The sequence below is a fragment of the Astyanax mexicanus genome, chromosome 4 (genome assembly GCF_023375975.1).
Source record: "Astyanax mexicanus isolate ESR-SI-001 chromosome 4, AstMex3_surface, whole genome shotgun sequence".
Classification (NCBI taxonomy): Eukaryota; Metazoa; Chordata; class Actinopteri; order Characiformes; family Acestrorhamphidae; genus Astyanax; species Astyanax mexicanus.
In genome coordinates, this window is record NC_064411.1 from 55,409,046 (window position 1) to 55,428,286 (window position 19,241).

Below are 19,241 nucleotides of genomic sequence, written 5' to 3' on the forward strand. Positions count from 1 at the left end.
GTTTTGTCATATTGCCCAGAGTATCGTTATCGCGAAATTCCATGAAATATCGTGATATTATTTTAGGGCCATATCGCCCACTGCTAATATATATATAAATATATAAATATATATATATATATATATATATATATGCAGGGGCCTCGTCTGTCTCTGGTGCTGCCGCTGTGTGGTGGGTGTGTAAGCTGTGTGAGACACAGGCGCTGGGTGTTTACAGAGTTAATAAGGGCTGTGTTGGTTGCGGTGGTGCTGTCCTGCGTCAGTAATGTCCTGTTCTGCAGCGTCGGGACGCAGGATGCAGCGCCGCACCCTGAAGCATTATTCACGCTCCATTAAACACCACTGTCCCTCTAATGTGGACAAAATACTCATCATTCCTCTGGATTTTCAGATAAAGCTCCGAAACTTCAGCTAAAAATAAACGCCTTAACTTTCAATTGACTTAAGTGTGAAAAAAGTCATTTTAGAGCATCTCTACAATAATGATAATACAAAAATCGCCTTATTATACAAGTTTCTTATGTAGTTTCTCTGATTTTGCTATTTATAGGTTTATGTTTGAGTAAAATGAACATTGTTGTTTTATTCTATAAACTACAGACAACATTTCTCCCAAATTCCAAATAAAAATATTCTCATTTAGAGTATTTATTTACAGAAATGAGAAAAACAACAAGCTCATATTCATAAAGTTTTAACAGTTCAGAAATAATCAATATTTGGTGGAATAACCCTGGTGGTTTTTAATCACAGTTTTTTTCATGCATCTTGGCATCATGTTCTCCTCCACCAGTCTTACACACTGCTTTTGGATAACTTTATGCTGCTTTACTCCTGGTGCAAAAATTCAAGCAGTTCAGTTTGGTGGTTTGATGGTTTGTGATCATCCATCTTCCTCTTGATTATATTCCAGAATTGTTTTATTTTAATTTGGTAAAATAAAAAAACTCATAATTTTAAGTTGTTTCTTTTTGCCAGTGCTGTATATGCATAGTATTGCCCAATATTGCCCAATATGCTTGCTTTCAAAAATTGTGTTTTTGTTATAATTCTATTTTATCTCAATATGTTTTTCTTAGGATTTCTTTTTCTTTTTTTTTGCGAAGAGTTTTATTTTTTCACTCTCACTTTTTTGCCTGTTATTATACGCAAAATGACCACAGAAACTATAATATAATGTGTATATACTATAAAGTGTGCATGTGGGTGTATGCAAAAATACATAAAAACATAAAAAGCGTTTAAATTTCCAAAATGTTTTTGAGTTGTAATTTCTTGTAAATCTTGTAAAATGAATGTATTTAATGTACGCTGTGTTTCTGCAGGTTTATGTTGGTGGAAATGTCTTCTAAGATGACGAGCTCAAATAACTTGGCTCAGGCGAGACGGACGGTCCAGCAGCTGAGAGTAGAGGCCGGGATCGAGAGGATAAAGGTCTGTTCTGATACTGATCATCATTAAATTCAGTACATTAAAGATTTCACGAGGCATCACTGAATTAATCAGTTCCTAAAGAGACATTCAGAATTCAGATTGTAGTTCAATTTGAGATATAATATTTTATTGATTCATTTTAAATCTAAGATTTTAAAACATCTGTTATAGAATCAGGTTGAATCAGGGTGGAATTTAAGATTTTCATGATTTACTGAATCATTTGCTGTAGAATCAAATGGAATCGTGATGAAATTTGAGATTTCATGATGCACTAAATCATTTTGTCATGATGCACTGAATCATTTGCTATAGAATTAAATTGAATCATAATGAAATTATATATTTCATGATGCACTGAATCATTTGCTATAGAATCAAATGGAATCGTGATGAAATGATATATTTCATGATGCACTGAATCATTTTGTGATGATGCACTGAATCATTTGCTACAGAATTAAATTAAATCATGATGAAATTATATATTTCATGATGCACTGAATCATTTTGTCATGATGCACTGAATCATTTTGTCATGATGCACTGAATCATGTTGTCATGATACACTGAATCATTTTGTCATGATGCACTGAATCATTTTGTGATGATGCACTGAATCATTTGCTACAAAATTAAATTAAATCATGATGAAATTATATATTTCATGATGCACTGAATCATTTTGTCATGATGCACTGAATCATTTTGTCATGATGCACTGAATCATTTTGTCATGATTCACTGAATCATTTTGTCATGGTGCACTGAATCATTTTGTCATGGTGCACTGAATCATTTTGTCATGGTGCACTGAATCATTTTGTCATGATGCACTGAATCATTTGTTATATAATTACATTAAATCATGATGAAATTAGAGATTCCATGATGCACTGAATCATTTTGTCATGATTCACTGAATCATTTTGTCATGATGCACTGAATCATTTTGTCATGATACACTGAATCATTTTGTTATGATGCACTGAATCATTTTGTCATGATACACTGAATCATTTTGTTATGATGCACTGAATCATTTTGTTATGATGCACTGAATCATTTTGTCATGATGCACTGAATCATTTGTTATATAATTAAATTAAATCATGATGAAATTAGAGATTCCATGATGCACTGAATCATTTGCAATATAATCAAATTGAATAGTGAAGAAATGAAAGATTTTCACTGAATGAATCAGTTCCCAAAGTAAAGTAAATTCAGATTGGAGTTCATTTGAGATATAATGATTTATTTTTTTTTTTTTAAATCTAAGATTTTATAAATCACTGAAACATATATAGAATCAGGTTAAATCAATTTTGGGATTTCATGATTTACTGAATCATTATCTAAGAAGTCAAATCGAGTTGTGTAATTTGCTGTAGAATCAAATTGAATCGTGATAAAAATTGAGATTTCATGATGCACTGAATCATTTCCTAAAGAGTCAGATTAAGATTTGTTTGAATATGAGATTTCTCAATCGGAATAATTTGGTAACAAATACAATTTAATTGTATAAAATGTGAGATAATTTGCTATAAAAGATTAAATCAGATGAAATTAGAGATTTCATGATGCACTAAATCATTTGCTATAGAATCAAATTAAATGGTCACTGAATAAATCAGTTCCCAAAGAGTAAATTCAGATTGTACTTAATGATTTATTGATTCCTTTAAAATCGAAGATTTTATGATGCAGTGATATATCTGTTATAGAAACAAATTGAATCAGGGTGGAGTTTAAGATTCTATCATTTACTGAAGGAGTCAGATAAAGTTGTGTAATTTGCCCTTGAATCAAATTTAATTGCATGAAATGTGATATTTCATAATGAAATGTGTCACATCCAAAGAGTCAATTTAAATTGCGGTCACATGTGAGATTTCACGATTAACTAAATCATTTGCTATAGTATCAAATTGAATCATGATGAAATTACAGATTTTATGATGCACTGCATATTTCCCTAAAGTATCATATCAAGATTTTTTTGAATATGAGATTTATCAATCAGAACAGGCTCCTTCCTACCTGCACTCGCTCCTGAAGGCTTACGCTACCTCCCGGCCGCTGCACTCCTCCAATGAACGTCACCTCGCTTTACCAAACAAACATTCACACAAAGCAATCCAGACTGTTCTCATACAGAGCTCCCCAATGGTGGAACAAACTACCTTCCACTACCAGATCAGGAGAATCTCTCACTATCTTTAATAAACTCCTGAAGACAGAGCTCTTCAAAGAGCACTTACTCTCCTAACACCTCTAACTAACTACCTTCTACTACCAGATCAGGAGAATCTCTCACTATCTTTAATAAACTCCTGAAGACAGAGCTCTTCAAAGAGCACTTACTCTCTTAACACCTCTAACACACTAACTACTTCTAACCTCATCTCCTTCTTCCCCTCCTTCACTCCTCTATCCTATTATTCCCCTTTGACCTCCTTTAATCCCTATCCAAAGATTTTTTACCTTTAAACTTATTTTACATTGTACTTGACTATTGTAAGTCGCTTTGGACAAAAGCGTCTGCCAAATGTAATGTAATGTAATGTAATGTAATGTAATGTAATGTAATGAATAATTTGAATTGCATAAAATGAAAGATTATTTGCTATGGAGCCGAATTGAATAATTCTGAAATTAAAGATGTTATAATGCACTGAATCATTTGCTATAGAATCAAATTAAATTGTGATGAATTTCGAAATTTCACGAAGCACTGAATCATTTGCTATAAAATCAGATTAAATTGTTATGAAATTAGATGTCGTAATGCACTAATTCATGTGCTATAGAATCAATTTAAATCAATATAAAATTAGATGTCATACTCTAGTAGTTTTAGAGGGTTAGGGTCAAGTTGTGTTTGAATATTTGCCAACAAATCAAATTAAATGTAAGATTTCTTGATGCATTTATATCCAACGAGTCTAACTGAGTTGGTTGCGTTTGAAATTTCATGGTTTACTGAATCGTTTACTATGGAATCATATTAAGTCTTGTGAAATTATAGATTTAATGATTCATTAAATCATTTCAATCAGATGTCATATTGAGTTTGGTTAAATTCTTGATTTCATTCATTAAACAGTTGTATATCGAATCTATATATATCTTTATATTTAAGTCGAATTGAATTGTGATGAAATTAAAGAGATTTCATGATTCACTAATTCATTTTTTTAAAGAATCAGTCAAGTTGTGTTTTAATGTCAGATTTATAATTCATTTTAACATTTGCTATCGAATCAGACTGAACTGTGGTCAATCAGAGTACCTGACCCTGTGGCAGTAATTCTGTAAGTAATTCTATTTTTCTTGATTTCTGTTTTTCTAATCAGGTGTCGAAGGCTTCAGCTGATCTGATGCGGTACTGCAGTGAACACGCTAAATACGACCCGCTGCTGACGGGCATCCCGGCCTCAGAAAACCCCTTTAAGGATAAAAAGCCCTGTATTATACTGTAGTGGAGCTTCTTCACATTTTCATTATTATTTAATTAATTCCACTCAACACTGCCTTAAAGCCCAGATCTAGAGAGGAATGTGTAGATCCAGTATGTATTACTGTAAATCAGTGTCAATCAGTACTAATCTCTTAATGATTAGCATCGTTGTGCATTTAATGCATATTTTTTTGTTAATGTTATAGTGTTATGTTTTTAATAATAGCATATATCACAAATATATAAATTAACTTGTGTACTTAACTGAAGCATTCCAGGGAATGACCGACCGTAACTGTCCTTAACTCCAGAAAATAAAGTGTTAAAAATATTATATATATTTTTTTGTGGGTTATGCAAATAGATAGATATATACTGTATAAATATATATAGAGATAATAATGAATAATGAATAGAATAATGTAGTAACCAGTGATTTCAATGGTCATGGTCAATGCTCCAATGGTTAATTATTATTAAAAATCATGTTTTATGATATATTTTTTCCCCTTCATAAGTCCTTATGGGTTAATCAAAAGATAACAGTGCTGGTGATTCTGTATCTACTGTAACTGTAGATTAATTACAGAGCAGTATGGGTACAACAGATTACAGTGCTGGTGATTCTGTATCTACTGTAACTGTAGATTAATTACAGAGCAGTACGGGTACAACAGATTACGGTGCTGGTGATTCTGTATCTACTGTAACTGTAGATTAATTACAGAGCAGTACGGGTACAACAGATTACGGTGCTGGTGATTCTGTATCTACTGTAACTGTAGATTAATTACAGAGCAGTACGGGTACAACAGATTACGGTGCTGGTGATTCTGTATCTACTGTAACTGTAGATTAATTACAGAGCAGTATGGGTACAACAGATTACAGTGCTGGTGATTCTGTATCTACTGTAACTGTAGATTAATTACAGAGCAGTACGGGTACAACAGATTACAGTGCTGGTGATTCTGTATCTACTGTAACTGTAGATTAATTACAGAGCAGTACGGGTACAACAGATTACAGTGCTGGTGATTCTGTATCTACTGTAACTGTAGATTAATTACAGAGCAGTATGGGTACAACAGATTACAGTGCTGGTGATTCTGTATCTACTGTAACTGTAGATTAATTACAGAGCAGTACGGGTACAACAGATTACGGTGCTGGTGATTCTGTATCTACTGTAACTGTAGATTAATTACAGAGCAGTATGGGTACAACAGATTACAGTGCTGGTGATTCTGTATCTACTGTAACTGTAGATTAGTTACAGAGCAGTACGGGTACAACAGATTACGGTGCTGGTGATTCTGTATCTACTGTAACTGTAGATTAATTACAGAGCAGTACGGGTACAACAGATTACGGTGCTGGTGATTCTGTATCTACTGTAACTGTAGATTAATTACAGAGCAGTATGGGTACAACAGATTACAGTGCTGGTGATTCTGTATCTACTGTAACTGTAGATTAATTACAGAGCAGTACGGGTACAACAGATTACAGTGCTGGTGATTCTGTATCTACTGTAACTGTAGATTAATTACAGAGCAGTACGGGTACAACAGATTACAGTGCTGGTGATTCTGTATCTACTGTAACTGTAGATTAATTACAGAGCAGTATGGGTACAACAGATTACAGTGCTGGTGATTCTGTATCTACTGTAACTGTAGATTAATTACAGAGCAGTACGGGTACAACAGATTACAGTGCTGGTGATTCTGTATCTACTGTAACTGTAGATTAATTACAGAGCAGTATGGGTACAACAGATTACAGTGCTGGTGATTCTGTATCTAATGTAACTGTAGATTAATTACAGAGACTCTGCCCACTAACTGCACTAAACTGCAGTGTGAAACCGAAACTAAACGTGCAGAATACAATGTGGACAACTTTTAGACGTGGAATTGCCATAAAAGCTGATCAGTATATTTGACTTATTGTTATTAATTTATATTGAAAGTCTTAAAGTATATAATTGATCTTTACATTAAAGGGACCTTTATAGAACATAGTGAGGGAGTCTAGATGTTTTTTAATGTTTTCTGTGGACTGAAATACTGTGGTCATGATTAACTTTCCATTGTTAACTCTAGTATTCAGGAGAACAATCAGCCGTAACATTAAAACCACTGAAATATAAGTGAAGCAAATATATAATGTTCTGTATTGTGGATTAATACTAAAGTCACCCAAACTATGAAGAATTGGAATGGAATTAAATGTTAGACAAACCAGAATATGTTCAGGCTTTCAGTTAACAGCTGTGCTGAACTCGTAAAGACCCTTGTAAAAGAAAAGTGTATTAAGTGTATATTTTAAAAGTGTACTTAACATAGAAAAGTACATGCTTTTTTAAAATTAAAATATGGACTTAAATACATACTAAATTTACTATTTTGGAACAACGTATGGCAACTTAAATATATTTCAGTTGTAATTAAGTTATATTTAAACACAACTTAAAAGCTTTAGTGATTTGTGCATTTAATGCGTCTAAATCAACAGAATGTTAAAATGTTAAAACATATTGCTTAAAATGCATTTTATGGAAATACAGAGAAAGTATATTTAATGTGTATTTTCATAGTATAATTCTATTAAATTGAAAATGCACTTTTAGTATTCTTTACCTAATTGTTTCACTCAGGAATCATTTACAATGTTGCCGAGCATTTACAGCGTCAAAGGGATTAAAAACTTAAATTTAATAAGAAATTAGAACAATTATGAATTAAAATAAAAAATACTTAAAAAATACTAATTTTAAATCAACATTTAATATATATGAATAAAATATATATGTAAAATAGAAAAAAAAAATCTAAAAGACCATGAAAAAAAACTGATTGACACAAAAAAGTAAAGAATTTATAAAATATAAAATAAAGAAAAAGATAATAGTAAAAGTGAAGTAAAATGATAAGAAGGACAAAAAATGATAAAATGAATAATAATGAACAAAATAATCAAAATATAAAACATTGGAATAAAAAATAAAAAAGTAATAATAAAAATAACAAATTATATATTTTTTAATGATAAGAGAAAGATAAGAAAAAAAAACTTATGTAAAACAGTCAACCAATTTTCTGGTGGTGTTTAGAAACTAAAAGTTTAAAAAAAGAAAGAAAAGAAAGATCCAAAAAGAACTTTAAAAGTATCCTCAAGTGCAGCCACCGCAAAAACCATCAGAAACATTTTAATGATAGAACTGGCACTAATCAGGACCACGAATCAGAAAACTTTTAACTTTTACTACATGATTCCTTATGTGTTCCTTCATAGTCTGATAGATCACTTCACTATTCATTTTCTCGTTTCAGTCCAGGACAGGTGAAATAATAGTGCATTCAGAAAAGGTAGATCCACAGGTGCGCAGGTGGTTTTAATGTTATGGCTGATTGGTGTATTAGTGAACAGATATCAGTATACCTTATGTCTTAATATATACACTTTAATTTACACATGCCTTACAGCCAATCACTGCCAATATTCCTCATTAACCAGCTTCACTATGTGCCAACTTTTTACTATTTATAGGTTTATATTTGAGTAAAATGAACATTTCAAATAAAAGTATTTAATTTAGAGCATTTATTTGCAGAAAATGAGAAACCTCAAAATAATGCAAAGAAAACAAGTTCATATTCATAAAGTTTTAAGAGTTCAGAAATAATCAATATTTGGTGGAATAACCCTGGTTGGTTTTTAATCACAGTTTTTTTTTCATGCATCTTGGTATCATGTTCTCCTCCACCAGTCTTACACACTGCTTTTGGATAACTTTATGCTGCTTTACTCCTGGTGCAAAAATTCAAGCAGTTCAGTTTGGTGGTTTGATGGCTTGTGATCATCCATCTTCCTCTTGATTATATTCCAGAGGTTTTCAATTTGGTACATATATTAAATATATATGGTATATATTTGGTATATATATTAAAATATAAAAAATAATTTAAAAATTCAAATCTACTTGATTCAAAACTGAATTTATGCCACAGGTGAGACATTCTGGAAAGTAACTTTTTTTATGAAAATGTATCGATCTTAAATACTAAAATGAGAAAATTGTCAGTTATTTTAAAATGTTTTTTATTTTTATTTCATAAAACAGCTAATTTTACAGAAAAAAACATGAATTATGCCTTTAAATATTTAATTAAAGTTGATTAAAATCATTGAAACATACAAAATACAGATTTAAATACGTCGGTTAACTTTTAATTATGTTTTAGCAAACACAGTATAAAAATAGATTTAAAAAGTATTTTTACCTTCCTGTTCAGATGTCATTTTAAAAATATATTTTTTGTTTAACAGTATCAGCCTTTCAACAGCTTAGTGTACGATTTATCTCTGCTTGCCATTGCAAAAGTTCGTAAACTTCTCGTAAACTTGTCTTGTTTGTGTAGTTTCAGTGTCCTCAACCTGGCAACCCATGTTTGCTTCATGTCTAGGGAGGAAGTGGGCGGGGCAGGGCGGTACATTGTTTTAATATTGGACTGCAGTAGTTATTTTACATACTTACTGTCATTTAGTACATATAATTCCTTTCCAATTGAATTTTATAGAAAATAAAAGTTCAGAAAACGATGTTTTTGCCTTGAAATTATTGATTTTATCCCCCAAAAATATACAGTTTGTTATTGTAATTGTTTTATTGTATTATATGTTGTTCTACATTCATACAGAAACCCCCAGGTGGATATGTTGCCTAATTGTCAATCAATTTTTAATAAATTTGTGTAATATTGACTTTTTACAGTTTGAAGAAATCTTATTTTTCACATTAAATTTGGACATTAAATATGCCTACTAAATGTTGTTAACAAACACCTAAAAACAATAGTCCCAAATTGCTTCCTGAATTAATATGAATATATGAAAAATGTTTGATTTCTCAAAATAATATAAACATATTTGTAAAATCGAGTTAAAACACCAAAATAGAGTTAACAAGATTCATAATCCAAATATCACATGAAACCAACTTCATTATTTTCACAAACATACTAAGTTTTAGACCATTCTTGGGAAAATCCCTTAATTCTTTTTAAAAATGCCTTGAGATAGTTTATCATATTTAATAAAAAAAAAAAAATTAAGACTTTTTTTTAACAGAAAATGTATTATGTGGACATTATTGAAGTGTCTTAATTGGCTGGAAAAATCAATTTTGTTTCAAAATGTCCAAGTTATCATCTTCAATTAAATTAATTTTCTTTGTAAAAATTGATACATTTGGACTTTTATATTTTGACCACAACTGACAAAATACATAATTTAATATTTTGGCCACTTTTGAAATGTTGTCTGTGTGGTGTTTTTACCTAGTTTTTTGTCCAAAATTGAGATATTTTTAAGTGTCTTTTTTTCTAATAAAAATAACTGATTTCTGTTTTAAAAAGTGTCTGCATGGTGCAGGGTCTTTAATAAAATTCATTTACTTTCTAAAAACTGACTTTTTTTGGACTTTTTCTTTTTGGCCCAAAGTACAAAATACGTAAGGCTATAGTCTTACCTTCATGAGCATTTTGGCCAATTTTAAAGTGTCCTAATTTCTAATAAAAATGTTGAAAATGTGTCTGTATGATTTGTCATCTTTAATAAACACATTTTCTTCTTTTTTGGACTTTTAATTTTTGACTAACAGAGACAAAATGCGTAAGACTATAGTCTTACCTTTATGAGCATTTTGGAAAAATTTTGAAGTGTCCTATATTTTGATAAAAAATACTGATTACTTCTCTAAAATGTGTCTGCATGGTGCCTAACCTACCAGAAAATGCATTTTCTTCTTAAAAACTGCCTTTTTTTGGACTTTTGGTTTTTGGCCAAAACTGACAAAATACGTAAGGCTTACCTTCATGAGCATTTCGGCCGATTCTAAAGTGTCTTAATTTCTAATAAAAATCACCTATTTATGTTTTAAAATGTGTCTGCATAGTGATCAATAATAAAATGTGTTTACTTTCTAAAAACTGACTTTTTTGTTTTTTTTGTTTTTGGCCCAAAATGAACAAAATACGTAAGGCTATATAGTCTTACTGTTAAGAGCATTTTGGCCAATTTTAGAAATGTCTTAATTTCTAATAAAAATGGTCCAAATGGTGTCTCACCCACCAGAAAATGCATTTTCTTCGTAAAAACAGACTTTTTTGGACTTTTCCTTTTTGGCCCAAAGTAATAAAATACGTAAGGCTATATAGTCTTACCTTCAAGAGCATATTGGCCAATTTCGAAGTGTCTTAATTCCTGGAAAAAATTACTGATTGCTGCTTTAAAATGTTTTCGCGCGGTGTCTCACCTACGAGAAAAGGCATTTTCTTCTTAAAAACTGACTTTTTTGGACTTTTGCTTTTTGGCCAAAAAGAGACAAAATACGGTCTTACCTTCATGAGTATATTTTTCTGTGTATTAATTTCTGATAAAAAAATATTTATTTATGCTTTAAAAAGTGTCTGCATGGTGTCTAACATAACAGAAAATGCATTTTCTTCTTAAAAACTGACTTTTTTGGACTTTTGGCTTTTGGCCAAAATGTATAAAACAGGTAAGACTATATAGTCTTACCTTCATGAGCATTTCGGCCAATTTAGAAGTCCCTTATTTCTGTTTTAAAATATGTCTGCATGGCGTGTGATCATTAATAAAATGCATTTACTTTCTAAAAACTGACTTTTTTTTTCTTCTTTTTGGCCCAAAATAACAAAATACGTAAGGTCTTACTTTCATGAGCATTTTGCCAATTTTTGAAGTGTCTTAATTTTTAATGAAACTTACTGATTGTTGTTTTAAAATGTGTTTGCATGGTGCTCCATCTTTAATAAAATGCATTTTCTTCTTAAAAACAGATTTTCTTTTGACTTTTGTTTTAATTACTAAATAAGTAAGGCTATATAGTCTTACCTTCATAATTATTTAAGTCAATTTAGAAGTGTCTTAATTTCTGATAAAACTCACACATTACTGACATAAAATGTGTTTGCCTGGTAAATTATCTGTAATAAAATGTTCTTTTTAAAAACTGACTTTTTTTGAATTTTGTTTTTTGACCAAAATTGACAAAATATGTAAGGCCTTACCTTCATGAGCAAATTTTGAAGTGTGTCAATTTCTGAGAAAACTCATTGATTGCTGCTATAAAAAGTGTCTGCATGGTATCTCACCCACCAGAAAATGCATTTTCTTTTTTGGACTTTTTTTTTTTGGCACAAATGACAAAAAACATAAGACTATAGTTGTATCTTCATGAGTATTTTAAACAATTTTAAAGTGTCTTAATTTCTAATGAAAATCACTTATTTCTGTTTTAAAACGTGTCTGCATGATGTGTGATCATTAATAAAATGCATTTTCTTCTTAAAAACAAACTTTAAAAAAAATTTGTTTTTGGGCCAAAACTGACAAAATACATAAGGCTTACTGTTAAGAGCATTTTGGTCAATTTAAAATTGGCCCAAATTGTCCAAATAGGTAAGGCTATATAGTCGTACCTTCATGAGCATCTTGCCCAATTTTTAAGTGTTTTAATTTCTAATAAAAATCATTTCTGTTTTAAAATGTTTGTCTGTAATGTGTGTGAGCTTTAATAAAATGCATTTTTTTTCTTCAAAATGTACTTTTTTGGACTTTAGATTTTTGTCCCAAAGTTACAAAATACATAAGGCTATATAGTCTTACCTTCATGAGCATTTTGGCCAATTTTGAAATATCTTAATTTTTAATAAAAATGTTGAAATGTTGAAAATGTGTATGTATGATTTGTCACCTTTAATAAAACACATTTTCATCTTAAAACCTAACTTTTTTTTTAAATCTTATTTTTTGACCAAAAGGGACAAAATACGTAAGGCTATATAGTCTTACCTTTATGAGCATTTTGGCCAATTTTGAAGTGTATTAATTTCTGATAGAAATTACATATTTATGCTTGAAAATGTGTATGTATGATATCTAACGTACCAGAAAATGCATTTTCTTCTTAAAAACTGACTTTTTTGGACTTTTGCTTTTTGGCCAAAACTGACAAAATACATAAGGCCTTCATGAGCATTTTGGCCAATTTTAAAATGTGTTAATTTCTGATGATAATCCTTGATTACTTCTCAAAAAAGTGTCTGCATGGTGTGTGATCTTTAATAAAATGCGTTTTCTTTTTAAAAACTGACTTTTTTGGACTTTTGTTTTTTGACAAAAATTGTCAAAATACGTAAATATAGTATAGTCTTACCTTCTTTAGCATTTTTGCCAATTTTGAAGTGTCTTAATAAAAAAAAAAATACTGATTACTTCTCTAAAAAGTGTCTGCATGGTGTCTAACCAACCAGAAAAGGCATTTTCTTCTTAAAAACTTTTTTGGACTTTTGGTTTTTGGCCAAAACTGACAAAATACGTAAGGCTACGCAAGTCTTACTGTTATGAGCATTTTGGCCAATTTTGAAGTGTCTTAATTTCTAATGAAAATCACTTATTTCTGTTTTAAAATGTGTCTGCATGGTGTGTGATCATTAATAAAATGCATTTACTTTCTAAAAACTGATTAATCATTCATGATGTTGCATCATGTTCAATAAAATGTGTTTTCTTCTTCAAAAATTGAGGAATAATTGACTATAGTTAAGTATTTTCATTTTTTAAAGCAGGTTTTGATATGATGAGAACTATAAAGTTTTTTGAAAATTAATAGAAGCTATAAAAACAAAGAGCAGAGAATATCCACACAGATATTCAGAGGCGTGGCCTCATTTACTCCTCTGCACTGTGTGTTATCATTACTTCCAAGAAAGATCCAATCATCCCCTGTATGTCCTTATTTGGGCATGTCTCCGCCCACAGTATGATGCATGACCTCAGAGGCTCTCTGCAGTCAGTAGTGTTTTATTATTCAGTATAAAGATAAACATCAGAATCAGATTTACTGCAGCCTAAAATAATCTAAACCAGCCTGAAGAGTCTGGAAACATACAGAAAATTAAGAGAGCACTTCAGTTTCTGAATCAGTTTCTCTGATTTTGCTATTTATAGGTTTATGTTTGAGTAAAATGAACATTGTAGTTTTATTCTATAAACTACAGACAACATTTCTCCCAAATTCCAAATAAAAATATTCTCATTTAGAGCATTTATTTACAGAAAATGAGAAATGGCTGAAATAAGAAATAAAAAAGATGCAGAGCTTTCAGACCTCAAATAATGCAAAGAAAACAAGTTCATATTCATAAAGTTTTAAGAGTTCAGAAATAAATTTAAATTCAATCACAGTTTTTATGCATCTTGGCATCATGTTCTCCTCCACCAGTCTTACACACTGCTTTTAGATAACTTTACACCACTCCTGGGCATGTGGGCGTGTTCTGCATTATATGGGTGTGTTCTGCAGCCTGTGGACGGGATGTGTGGAATGTGCTGATGTTGGGTTTATCCCAGCATGCATCTCTCTGGCTCCTCAGACTCTGATATGATATTATACACAGTTAAGGTGAGGTTGGGGAAATGTTGCAGTATTTCAGCTGCAGAACAATAATAATAAAAGATGTATTAATGCAGGAAGATCTCACACCCTGTGAGTCACAAGAGCAATAGATCAAAAGTCCAAAGAGATCCAAACTCCTACCTCTCTTTATTTGCTCTTAGTAATGTTAAGACTTCCTATTCCATATCCACTATGAATTATTCAGTAATTATTATTAATAATTCAGTAGCCACTCTAGCTATTGCATAATCCACTATGGATTATTCAGTATTTTTTTTACAAAAATACTCTAGCTAATGCATTATCCATTATGAATAATTTAGTATATACCATGAATTATTCAATAACTTTGATTAATTATTCAATAAATTATATTATTTATTTACTAGCCACTCTAGTTATTGCATTATCCATTATGAAGTATTTAATTACCATTTATGAATTATTCCATTACTACTGTGCATTATTCAGTAGCCATAGCTATTGTATTGTCCACAATGAATTATTCAGTAACCGCTATAAATGATCTAACAACTTTGATTATTTATTATTATTATTATTATTATTAATATGTTATAATTTATTTACTAGCCACTACAGTTCTTGCATTATCCACTATAAATTATTCAGTAGCTGCTAAGTATTATTCAACAACTACTATGAATTATTTAGTAGTTGTTATGAATTATTCAGGATACAGTATATTATAGAGTTTATTATCTACTATGTGTCGTTCAGTAGGTACTATAATTTTTTTGTTGTTGCAAAAACTGTGTTATTAGCCACTATCAATTATTCAGCATCCACTATGAATTATTCTGAAATCAGTATTAATATTTCTGCAACTGCTTTGGAAGTGCTATTCATAGCCACTATGAATACTTTAGGTGTTAATAATTATCAGTTACTCTGCATTTTGCTTAGAATAATTCACGACATGATTCAGTGTATGTTAAGTTGTATATACTGTATATGCACATGTCTCAGTTTTTGAATGCTCATTTATAGCGCAGAAAACGGACCAAAGAGTCTAAAAGCGGCGAGAATGCGCAGTTGTAGCGCAGAAAAATGGGCCAAAGAATCTAAAAGCAGAGAGGGTGCTCAGTTGTAGCGCAGAAAACGGGCCAAAGAGTCTAAAAGCAGAGAGTGTGCTCAGTTGTAGCGCAGAAAACGGGCCAAAGAGTCTAAAAGCAGAGAGGGTGCTTAGTTGTAGCGCAGAAAACGGGCTTAAGAGACTAAAAGTGGCGAGAATGCTTAGTTATAGTGCAGAAAATGGGCCAAAGAGTCTAAAAGCGGCGAGAATGTGCAGTTGTAGCGCAGAAAACGAGCCAAAGAGTCTATATTCGGCGAGAATGCTCAGTTATAGCGCAGAAAATAGTGCAGGAAACGGACCGAAGAGTCTAAAAGTGACGAGAATGCGCAGTTGTAGAGCAGAAAATGAAACAAAGAGTCTAACAGCAGTGAGAATGCTTAGTTATAGCGCAGAAAACAGGACAAAGAGTCTAAAAATGGAGAGGGTGCTCAGTTGTAGCGCAGAAAACGGACCAAAGAGTCTAAAAGCGGAGAGAATGCTTAGTTATAGTGCAGAAAACGGGCCAAAGAGTCTAAAAGCGGAGAGAATGTGCAGTTGTAGTGCAGAAAACGGGCCAAAAAGTCTATATGCGGCGAGAATGCACAGTTATAGTGCAGAAAACGAGCCAAAGAGTCTATATGCGGCGAGAATGCTCAGTTATAGCGCAGAAAATAGTGCAGAAAACGGACCGAAGAGTCTAAAAGTGACAAGAATGCGCAGTTGTAGCGCCGAAAACGGACCAAAGAGTCTAAAAGTGACGAGAATGCGCAGTTGTAGTGCAGAAAACGGACCGAAGAGTCTAAAAGTGACGAGAATGCGCAGTTGTAGAGCAGAAAACGAAACAAAGAGTCTAACAGCAGTGAGAATGCTTAGTTATAGCGCAGAAAAAGGACCAAAGAGTCTAAAAGCGGAGAGAATGCTTAGTTATAGCACAGAAAACGGGCCAAAGAGTCTAAAAGCGGAGAGAATGTGCAGTTGTAGCGCAGAAAACGGGCCAAAAAGTCTATAAGCGGCGAGAATGCGCAGTTATAGTGCAGAAAACGAGCCAAAGAGTCTAAAAGCGGCGAGAGTGTGCAGTTGTAGTGCAGAAAACGAGCCAAAGAGTCTAAAAGCAGCGAGAATGCACAGTTGTAGCGCAGAAAACAGACCGAAGAGTCTAAAAGCGGAGAGAGTGCGCAGTTGTAATGCAGAAAAACAGGCCAAAGAGTCTAAAAGCAGCGAGAATGCACACTTGTAGCGCAGAAAACAGACCGAAGAGTCTAAAAGCGGAGAGAGTGCGCAGTTGTAATGCAGAAAAACAGGCCAAAGAGTCTAAAAGCGGAGAGAGTGCGCAGTTTTAATGCAGAAAACGGGCCAAAGAGTCTAAAAGCGGAGAGAGTGCGCAGTTGTAGCGCAGAAAACAGGCCAAAGAGTCTAAAAGCAGCGAGAATGCACAGTTGTAGCGCAGAAAACAGACCGAAGAGTCTAAAAGCGGAAAGAGTGCGCAGTTGTAATGCAGAAAAACAGGCCAAAGAGTCTAAAAGCAGCGAGAATGCACACTTGTAGCGCAGAAAACAGACCGAAGAGTCTAAAAGCGGAGAGAGTGCGCAGTTGTAATGCAGAAAAACAGGCCAAAGAGTCTAAAAGCGGAGAGAGTGCGCAGTTTTAATGCAGAAAACGGGCCAAAGAGTCTAAAAGCGGAGAGAGTGCGCAGTTGTAGCGCAGAAAACAGGCCAAAGAGTCTAAAAGCGGCGAGAATGCACAGTTGTAGCGCAGGAAACGAGACAAAGAGTCTAAAAGCGGAGAGAGTGTGCAGTTGTAATGCAGAAAAACGGGACAAAGAGTCTAAAAGCGGAGAGAGTGCACAGTTGTAGCGTAGAAAACGGGCCAAAGAGTCTAAAAGCGGAGAGAGTGCGCAGTTGTACCTCAGAAAATGGACCAAAGAGTCTAAAGAAATGCATTATTATAAGTAGTATATTTCATTATTTATTTTAGAGTCTGTGGCCCGTGACTGCACATATATTTCTCCTTCTGGCCCCCAACAAAAAGTTTATATAATATATATAATATGCCCGTATTACACTGAATATTAAATATAATTTTCATTATTTGAGCCCTTTAAGCTCAAAATTTAACCCAAACGCATTGATTTAACACTGAAACTCTGCTCTTATGTTTACCAGAGCATTAAAAATTCAGAGCTACAGGTATGCAGAGCATGCTGGGAAATAGGCCGCGGTGCGGTACACCCTGCACTGAGCTCAGTACACTCCGAGCTCAGCGTACTCACAATAGATACTCCTGAATCACCTGCTGCAGCTTGTGATACCTGTGGGCTAAAAATAGCCCTTTCAGAAGACAATGACATCAGAAAACTGGATTTTTCCACGTTAGGCCGGGTGTTGGCTTTCATACTGCTGCCTACAAACCAGAGACACTGGTGGAAAAACACTGATACTGACGCCAGCGCACTATTACACCAGCAGCACTGTTGTTTATAATGATCACTGACAAACGTGCACTCACAAAAAACACATGGAAAAAAAATAACAATAGACAAAAGGTATTCTTTTGTCTCCTCAGATTTACACAGCTTTAAATTGTGCCAGGAGCAGCGTAAGCAAAAAGCACCTAAAAGCAGTGTGTAAGACTGGTGGAGGGCATGCAAGCATGCATGAAATCAGGTTTTTTTCAACAAATAATAAGTGCAAAAAAATGCTCTAAATGACGATGTTTTAATTTGGAATTTGGGATGAGTGTTGTCAGTAGTTCACAGGTTACACAACAATGCTACTAAACAATTTTACTCAAACATTAACCCATAAATAGTCACATTTAATTTAAACTGATCATAATCTTGATGATGTTTTTCCTTGATTTTACCAAATTGAAAACCTCTGGAATATAATCAAGAGGAAGATGGATGATCACAAGCCATCAAACCACCAAACTGAACTGCTTGAATTTTTGCACCAGGAGTAAAGCAGCATAAAGTTATCCAAAAGCAGTGTGTAAGACTGGTGGAGGAGAACATGATGCCAAGATGCATGAAAAAAAACTGTGATTAAAAACCATCAGGATTATTCCACCAAATATTGATTTCTGATCTCTTAAAACTTTATGAATATGAACTTGTTTTCGTTGCATTATTTGAGGTCTGAAAGCTCTGCATCTTTTTCTTTTTTTTTGTAAATTATTCTGCAAATAAATGCTCTAAATGAGAATATTTTATTTGGATTTTGGGATAAATGTTGTCTTTAGTTTATAGAATAAAACAACAATGCTATTAAACAATTTTACTCAAACATAAACCTATAAATAGAAAAAAAAAAAAATTTAACCTGATCATTTTGAAGTAGTCTCTTGAATCGTGCACAGCATACTCTCAACCGGAAACCACCGTCCACCTGGAGGATCGAATAAAAGTGCTTCCTCCACTGACCTATAAAAAAGTGTGTAAGACTGGTGGAGGGCAGGCAAAGACGCATGAAATCAGGGTTATTCCACCAAATATTGAGTTAAAACAACTTTTATTTTAAATCACACTCAAAAACTCGAATTTACCCAGTTGATAGACTTTAAGAGAGGGCAATTTGTTGAATCAAGAGAAGCAGGATGGAAACCACCGTCCACCTGGAGGACTGAATAAAAGTGCTTCCTCTATTGCCCTATGAAAAAAAAAGTGTGTAAGACTGGTGGAGGGCATGCAAAGACGCCTGAAATTAGGGTTAAGTCCACCAAATATTGAGTTAAAACATTAGTATTTTAACTCTTTACGACACACTCAAAGACTCAGATTT

At 32.8% G+C, this 19,241-nt stretch overlaps 1 protein-coding gene and 1 long non-coding RNA gene across 3 annotated transcripts in view; both read left to right on the forward strand.

The window, feature by feature from the left end:
* gng12a (guanine nucleotide binding protein (G protein), gamma 12a) overlaps positions 1 to 7,401 on the forward strand; it is a 38,601-nt gene extending 31,200 nt beyond the window's left edge. The window contains exons 2-3 of the mRNA XM_049476717.1: positions 1,326 to 1,434; positions 4,797 to 7,401. Of these exons, the coding sequence (XP_049332674.1) occupies positions 1,330 to 1,434; positions 4,797 to 4,922 (231 nt within the window). The 5' untranslated portion in view covers positions 1,326 to 1,329 and the 3' untranslated portion in view covers positions 4,923 to 7,401. The remainder of the gene's footprint in view (positions 1 to 1,325; positions 1,435 to 4,796) is intronic.
* The window catches only part of LOC125801079 (uncharacterized), a 124,770-nt gene extending 115,093 nt beyond the window's left edge, over positions 1 to 9,677 (forward strand). For both annotated transcript variants that reach the window (XR_007438575.1, XR_007438574.1), the window contains exon 2: positions 8,798 to 9,677. This is a non-coding gene — a long non-coding RNA (uncharacterized LOC125801079). The remainder of the gene's footprint in view (positions 1 to 8,797) is intronic.
* Positions 9,678 to 19,241: the final 9,564 nt, after the last annotated feature.